Below are 8513 nucleotides of genomic sequence, written 5' to 3'. Positions count from 1 at the left end.
GGGCACATGTGGAGACTGGGGCAGGCGTGTGGAGACTAAAGGCACACATCTGGAGACTATGGGGCAGACGTCTGGAGGCTAAGGGACAGGAGACTGGAGACTAATAAAAGGCACATATCTGGAGACTAAGGTGCAGGCGTCTGGAGACTGAGGGGCAGGCGTCTGGAGACTGAGGGGCAGGCGCCTGGAGACTAAGGGGCAGGCGCCTGGAGACTAAGGGGCAGGCGCCTGGAGACTAAGGGGCAGGCGCCTGGAGACTAAGGGGCAGGCGCCTGGAGACTAAGGGGCAGGCGCCTGGAGACTAAGGGGCAGGCGCCTGGAGACTAAGGGGCAGGCGCCTGGAGACTAAGGGGCAGGCGCCTGGAGACTAAGGGGCAGGCGCCTGGAGACTAAGGGGCAGGCGCCTGGAGACTAAGGGGCAGGCGCCTGGAGACTAAGGGGCAGGCGCCTGGAGACTAAGGGGCAGGCGCCTGGAGACTAAGGGGCAGGCGCCTGGAGACTAAGGGGCAGGCGCCTGGAGACTAAGGGGCAGGCGCCTGGAGACTAAGGGGCAGGCGCCTGGAGACTAAGGGGCAGGCGCCTGGAGACTAAGGGGCAGGCGCCTGGAGACTAAGGGGCAGGCGCCTGGAGACTAAGGGGCAGGCGCCTGGAGACTAAGGGGCAGGCGCCTGGAGACTAAGGGGCAGGCGCCTGGAGACTAAGGGGCAGGCGCCTGGAGACTAAGGGGCAGGCGCCTGGAGACTAAGGGGCAGGCGCCTGGAGACTAAGGGGCAGGCGCCTGGAGACTAAGGGGCAGGCGCCTGGAGACTAAGGGGCAGGCGCCTGGAGACTAAGGGGCAGGCGCCTGGAGACTAAGGGGCAGGCGTCTGGAGACTAAGGGGCAGGCGTCTGGAGACTAAGGGGCAGGCGTCTGGAGACTAAGGGGCAGGCGTCTGGAGACTAAGGGGCAGGCGTCTGGAGACTAAGGGGCAGGCGTCTGGAGACTAAGGGGCAGGCGTCTGGAGACTAAGGGGCAGGCGTCTGGAGACTAAGGGGCAGGCGTCTGGAGACTAAGGGGCAGGCGCCTGGAGACTAAGGGGCAGGCGCCTGGAGACTAAGGGGCAGGCGCCTGGAGACTAAGGGGCAGGCGTCTGGAGACTAAGGGGCAGGCGTCTGGAGACTAAGGGGCAGGCGTCTGGAGACTAAGGGGCAGGCGCCTGGAGACTAAGGGGCAGGCGCCTGGAGACTAAGGGGCAGGCGTCTGGAGACTAAGGGGCAGACGTCTGGAGACTAAAGGGCAGGCGTATGGAGACTAAGGGGCAGGCGTATGGAGACTAAGGGGCAGACGTATGAGACTAAGGGGCAGGCGTATGGAGACTAAGGAGCAGGCGTATGGAGACTAAGGGGCAGACGTCTACAGACTAAGGGGCATGAGTGTGGAGACTATGGGGCAGGCGTGTGGAGACTAAGGGGCACACATCTGGAGACTAAGGGGCACACATCTGGAGACTAAGGGGCAAAATGTGACAAACTATATTTTCGTCAGTCGCACAATATTTTGGCCACGATTGCACACATGCAGTTTTGTTCTAGCACAATTCAATGATTGTTAACCGTCTAAACAAAGGTTCTGAAAGACAGATCTGCACAATTCTACAAAATGCAAAACCACATAATCAGGCAGATCTGCTGCTCAGGAGCCTTGGAAAGCTGGGTGGCTCCAATTGTAGAGCCATAAAGAAGGCCGTTCTACTGCTCTATGCATGGATAGATAGATAAAAGATAGATATATAGATAGATAAAAGATAGATAATAGATATAGATAGATAAAAGATAGATAATAGATATAGATAGATAAAAGATAATAGGGGATATTAATTTTTCGGCGGATTGACTGGGAACCTAACTACCGTATGTATATTTTACAGCTAAACCTTTGTGAAACCTACATCCCCTTCACATATTAATCTAACATGTGTGAACTCTTGGTGGCATCCTCCACGGGAGGTTTCTGGCCATCCTCAGGTCGTCGTAAGACACTTGCATTACTCTTAGACAACTATACCAGTCCTCTGGATCACTGTGACTGGCTCATACCTAAATATTTAACTGTCACCGATCCATGAGAGGTGATAACCTGATGATCCCTCCCTGCTGGGACCCCACCAATGCTGAGAACAGGGATCTTCAGAGTCCGACAGGCCACGAACACATGGGTTGTGCACATGCTCTGTCCATGGAGAGGTTGGGGTCTCTAGTGATCAGCAGGTTATCACCAGGCCTATGTATAGCTGAAAATACAAAAATATCTGAATGAATTATTGCATAGAGGTGGCAGTGCGCAGCGAATACACCAGGCAACACTGTCTACTTATGACAACCGACCTCTTACTAATACTTCTCTGCAGAACCAGCAATGTTGAGCATGTGGTGCCCTCTTGTGGAAATGTAAGGATAAAGCAGAGAACATGACAGCACAGAGGTTCTTATAACTCCACTCTCTTGTTTCATATACAGACTCCATAAACTTAAAACTTTACAAGGAATTAAACAAGTAAAATATTTTACAACTGAGGAAGATAGCGCAGACTATAAAACTATAAAAGTGTACAATCCACTACGAGGCAGGTGCAAATGAAATATAAAAGTGGATGGCAGTATACTCCGATACATACAAGGATCTAACCAGATGGTGGCCAGGATTCATGTCCGCCTGACCAGCACTTACACGATGTTACTGGAGCTTATCAACCACCTGGACCTCTAGATTGCCCTTGGCTCTCTTTAAAATGTCATGAGTCATGGCCAACTGGTTCAGAATGAGTTTCTCAATGTCCTCCTTCATTTGATTCTCGGAGTAGACTCTCTTGACAATGCCAGACAACATCTTCTCTTGTGCTACAACCCTCTTGCGAAGTCGGGTGATTTCGAGGTTTGCTTCTTCTTCTTGGTGGATGGTGGATGGGCTGTGAATCTGCAGGGGTAAGGACACTCTCCACAACAGCTTTAGTAAACACCCTGCTTCCTCCAGCGATTGCTTGGTTCTTGTAAGCTTATCAAAAAATATATTCTCAAAGTGCCCAGTCATATTGACAACTGCAGTCTGGACTCCATGGTCAACAAAGTTTTCCATCTCCTGTAAGACGTCCCTTGCTTCCAACATTTGTTTCCGTAAAGCGTTGTAGTCTTCGACTAATCCCAGCACGTGGCAGCCATGTTTGTCTGCCCACATTCTGTGTCCGGGGACCAAGCGTGATGGGGTGTACAGCAGGCTGTCGACAGATTGGTCGCTGTAAGTATCCTCCTCCCCGTAGACGGCATCACTCAGTTTGTACTCCAACTCTTTCAGCCACTCAACAGTCTGAGTAATCTGCTCCTGAAATTCCAGAGTAGCGTTAGAGTCCAAGGTGCTGGTCGGGAAAAGGTTCTCAAAGAATTTCAGAATGTTGTAAAAATTCTTTGAACATATAACACTGAGGTTGTGGCTCTCCTTGATTTTCTGCCTCTGAAGAGACAACTCTCTAGCCTGAGACTGCACTAACAGATCGTACTTTGAAAGTGAAGTGGTTTCCTCAAACGACCTCCTGGAGGACACATTGGTGAACTTGGAGAAGGGGTGCATAGTGGAAGCTCTTGTGGAGTTCAAAGTTTGCAGTGAAATAATTCCTCTATTATTGGCACACTCTGTACAGTGACTGTCATGATGGCAGCGCAGTGCGGCGGCATTCTGGCTATTTACACTGGGCCTGCAGACTTCATCTCCAAAATCTGATGTGGTCTCTACCTCAATGACATTGACGGAATTAGTGATTGTTTTATCTAACAAGGATTGTTCAGAAAGATCGTCATCGGCGTCTGAACCGTGAAGCTTCAGAGAGTTGTCGCTGCTGTCCGACCTTTTTTCAGCTAGAAGCTTCTCAATCTCCAATTGTGCAGTTTTTAATTGATCTGAAAGCCGGTAATTCTCAGCCTGTAGCTCGTCATTCAGATACTGGTCTGTGGGCTCCATCTGGTCTCTGAGGGAATAAGATGAACTAGGAATGGTGTTAGGTCTTCTTGATTCGTTTGTTGTAAGCATCTCTATCTTCATTTGTGCTTGAAGTGTCTTGATCTCCATTTGTGCTTGTTTCAGCTGTTCGGAGAGTCGCTGATTCTCCGCCTGCAGATCCTGCTCTGCACACGCTCTCTGCTCGATAACAGAACTAGATAAATCAGGTGCAGAGTCCTTGTGTTTCTTCGAGTCTTCACTTGCAGTAGATATCTGCACTGGCTGCAGCTGTTCGGAGAGTCGCTGATTCTCAGCCTGCAGATCCTGCTCTGCACACGCTCTCTGCTCGATAACAGAACTAGATAAATCAGGTGCAGAGTCCTTGTGTTTCATCGAGTCTTCACTTGATGCAGATGTATGTAACAGTTCAGACAGCTGGTGATTTTCTAACTCTAGCTTTTTTTGTAAGGCTTGTCCTGAGCTCTGCTTATCCTTCGAGGTACACAAGTCATTTTCAGAAGCCTTAATTTTCACAAATTCTTCACCAGCTTTGAATGCCTTGATCTCCATTTGTGCTTGTTTTAGCTGTTCTAAGAGTTGGGAATTCTCTGCCTTTAGCTCTTCAAAGGCTTTTTCGGCAGACTCTGTGTGCTTGGCGTTAGTCAGGTCGGAGTCCTTACATCTTACATATGTAGCCATGATCTCACGTTCTGCTTGCATTGACCCTTCTACAGTCCTGCAATAATCCAGCTCCTCCTCTGCAGTTTGTTCGGTAGGACACCTCTGCTCTTGGTCTACTTTATTTCCGTCAGGAATGTGGCTCTCAACCACCAAGTCTCTGTTTTTGCTGTCTTCTCCCATCTCAGCACATTTTACCTTCTCGAGGAGCCCATTTTCTATCTGTAGTTCCTTCTCAAAGCAATGGTGATTACTTTCTTTGGCAGCATCAGTCCTGAGCTTTGTATTGAGGGTAGACTTTAACAGAACGGGAAGTCTGGATTTTTTGGCATTTCGATGCATTTCATAGTTGTGACTTGGCATCTGTGGAGGCCTCTGTGATGGGACATTATGTTCTTCTAAAGTGAACAACAGATCTGCTGCAGCATCTTGAAGAGGTATGCATCTGTCACAAAAGGTCTTTGGGTCTGTCTGGGTAGCAACAGAGACGGTGTTTTGTATTCCGATAGGTTTGGCATCGTCACCAGTGGTTTCTCCTTTTATTGTGCTCTTCTCACTGAATGACGGGTATAAGTTACCATCTAACTGAGTTTTCAGATTTCCTCCAGCTGAACCACGAATGTCACTTTGTGTTTGGGTTCCAGATTCTTCCCTGAATACTTTTTCAGATTCACCAATGTCCATATTATTTTTAAAGATGGATGCTCGCTGAGGGCCTCCAGCAAAGAAATATTCATTTTGGTCTAGGTGATCAAGGCAAATGCTTAAATATGAAGTCTGATCTCCAAGAAACGACATGCTGTCATCTCCCTTGTATTTGGCCATGATTTGGGCCTCCATCACCTTGCGGAGTTCCTGGTTTGCCTGAATACTCTCCTCCAGCCACCTACGTAACATATCGATGGATTCCAGCTCTTTCTGTAGCCCGCCCGACTCTCTTTCGTACTTCAGTATCCAGCTGTGCATGCCTTGTTCAGCCTGGAGTGTGAAAATCAGTTTCTTGTAATCGGGATGGATATTTTCTTTGATACTTTGGAGCTGGGAGGCTTCCTGTGCTTTTGATAATGCCACATGCAGGTTTCCAATCTCATTCTGGAGCTTCTCGTTCTCTTTGGTTTTCTTCTTCATGGCCAGTGTGAGGCCTTGTATTGCTTTATCTCTCTTCAGGGAGTTTTTTTCTTCGGCTTTTTTGACTTCTAACTTCTGCTGCAGCTCGTTGATAAGGTTGTCCATCTCTTTAATCTTTTTCTGCCACTCGTTGACGTTCTCATCTGACTTACATACTGGATCTGCAGCTTCTGGTAACAATTCGACATTGCTCTTCGGTTGGAGGTGGCTCGTGTTCGGTGTCGTATCTTTGGCGTCATTCGGCATCATGGAGGTGATCTGCTGCTCCAGCTGAGTTATGAGGGCATCTTTGGAGTGCACGGAGTCGTTTAAGCATTGTATAATCCAGTCTCTCTCCTCTAGGATGGCCACGCTCTTGCTGTACTGCTCATTCACCATCAGCAGTTTCTCCTCAGCGCTGAACCTCTGCATTCGCTCCTGGTCGAGCAGCATGCACATCTTTTCCAGCTCAGCCTTCTCAATCGCCATTTCAGCTTGCAGTACCTGGACTTTATGATTGTGGGCATCTGCCATGTCTTCCAGATGTTTGAGGTCCTCCTCACGTAAGCGCTGGACAGCCAGGTCGTGCTCCCCAGACAGACTTTCCATTGCTTTGGAGGCACGGACCAGCAGGTTGTGTTTCTCCTGGAAGTCGTGCTTCAGGCTCTCCACCTCCACCTTCAGCTCAATGTTCATGCGGTGGAGCTCGTCGTTGCTGGTATCGCATGGCCGCTGCACCTGCTCCTCCAAGAAGTAGATCCGCAGCTTCAGGTTGAAGTTATCTTTCTTCAGCTCTGTGATCTGTTTCTCAAAGTCTTTCATGGTGTGAGCCCGATCCACCGACAGCCGCTCATAGCCCGAGATTGGGTGAGGGGCAGCTTCACGTAAAGGGGGCATAGCCAGCTCATAGCCAGACAAGGCGTGCCAGGCCCTCTCATATCCGCCACGGGCGCTCTCCTCCCTGAGGGACATCAGACCATCTCTGTAGGACCGCAGGGCATTCTCTCGCCTGCCCCTCACGATGACATGTCTCTGCGATGGTTCCCCGTCAGTGCCCGTGGGTCGTCTCTGCAATGGTTCCCCGTCAGTGCCCGGGGGTCGTCTCTCCGATGGTTCCCCGTCAGTGCCCGGGGGTCGTCTCTCCGATGGTTCCCCGTCAGTGCCCGGGGGTCGTCTCTCCGATGGTTCCCCGTCAGTGCCTGGGGGTGGTCTCTTCGATGGTTCCCCGTCAGTGCCCGGGGGTCGTCTCTCCGATGGTTCCCCGTCAGTGCCCGGGGGTTGTCTCTCCGATGGTTCCCCGTCAGTGCCCGGGGGTCGTCTCTCCGATGGTTCTCTGTCAGTGCCCGGGGGTCGTCTCTTCGATGGTTCTCTGTCAGTGCCCGGGCGTCGTCTCTTCGATGGTTCTCTGTCAGTGCCCGGGTGTCGTCTCTCCGATGGTTCTCTGTCAGTGCCTGGGGGTCGTCTCTCCGATGGTTCCCCGTCAGTGCCCGGGGGTCGTCTCTGCGATGGTTCCCCGTCAGTGCCCGGGTGTCGTCTCTCCGATGGTTCCCCGTCAGTGCCTGGGGGTCGTCTCTCCGATGGTTCCCCGTCAGTGCCTGGGGGTCGTCTCTCCGATGGTTCTCTGTCAGTGCCCGGGCGTCGTCTCTCCGATGGTTCCCCGTCAGTGCCTGGGGGTCGTCTCTCCGACAGCTGCCCCCCAGTCTCAGGTATGAGGGGCGCTCTCTTCAGTGATGGAGCGTCTCTCCCGTTACCTCTCTCGGCTGGAGGACAGTCGCTGTGGTCGGCACTCTTGTACTGACGCCTCTCTGCCTCGGTCACGGAGCTGCGGCCAATGTTTTCCGCGGCTTCTCGGGCGGCGGTCACCTCCATTCTGCCCGGCCGCGCTGTGACGACTGGATCTTACTAACGGTCGCAGTGGTCGCGATTCAAACCGCCGCCATCTTGTGTGACGAGCACGTATACCGCCGCAGCAAACGTGCGCGTCTCACCAGCTACTGCGCATATGCTGACGTCACCGGAGGCACGCACGTGATGTAACTGTACGGAAAGTTTATTGTACGGAACAGAGGATGTGCTTTACACGCATGCGCAGTAGACTTGCTGACTATCGGAAGCGCGGCGAGTAGGAGGGAGTTCCCGTAGGAGTTCCGCCCTCCACTGCCGACTAGTCTTGAGGGAAGAGGCTGAGGAAACCCCGGGGAAGAGGCTGAGGAGACCCCGGGGGGATGAGGCTGAGGAAACCCGGGGAAGAGGCTGAGGAGACCCCGGGGGGGATGAGGCTGAGGAAACCCGGGGAAGAGGCTGAGGAGACCCCGGGGGGAAGAGGCTGAGGAAACCCGGGGAAGAGGCTGAGGAGACCGGGGGGAAGAGGCTGAGGAGACCGGGGGGAAGAGGCTGAGGAGACCCGGGGGGAAGAGGCTGAGGAGACCCCGGGGGGAAGAGGCTGAGGAGACCCGGGGGGAAGAGGCTGAGGAGACCCCGGGGAAGAGGCTGAGGAGACCGGGGGGAAGAGGCTGAGGAGACCCGGGGGGAAGAGGCTGAGGAGACCCCGGGGAAGAGGCTGAGGAGACCGGGGGGAAGAGGCTGAGGAAACCCGGGGGGAAGAGGCTGAGGAGACCGGGGGGAAGAGGCTGAGGAGACCCGGGGGGAAGAGGCTGAGGAGACCCCGGGGAAGAGGCTGAGGAGACCGGGGGGAAAAGGCTGAGGAGACCGGGGGGAAGAGGCTGAGGAGACCGGGGGGAAGAGGCTGAGGAGACCCCGG

At 52.8% G+C, this 8513-nt stretch overlaps 1 protein-coding gene across 1 annotated transcript; it reads right to left on the bottom strand.

Annotated features, from left to right (window-relative positions):
* Positions 1-2458: 2458 nt before the first annotated feature.
* On the bottom strand, positions 2459-7756 carry LOC143817506 (uncharacterized). Its single transcript, XM_077298977.1, has one exon. The coding sequence runs from the start codon at positions 7619-7621 to the stop codon at positions 2714-2716; it is 4908 nt and encodes a 1635-aa protein (XP_077155092.1). The 5' UTR covers positions 7622-7756; the 3' UTR covers positions 2459-2713.
* Between the last annotated feature and the right edge of the window lie 757 nt (positions 7757-8513).

Source organism: Ranitomeya variabilis, chromosome 3, assembly GCF_051348905.1.
Source record: "Ranitomeya variabilis isolate aRanVar5 chromosome 3, aRanVar5.hap1, whole genome shotgun sequence".
NCBI classification, from domain to species: domain Eukaryota; kingdom Metazoa; phylum Chordata; class Amphibia; order Anura; family Dendrobatidae; genus Ranitomeya; species Ranitomeya variabilis.
The sequence above is the reverse complement of the archived record's forward strand: the minus strand, read 5'-3'. Positions and strand labels throughout refer to the sequence as shown.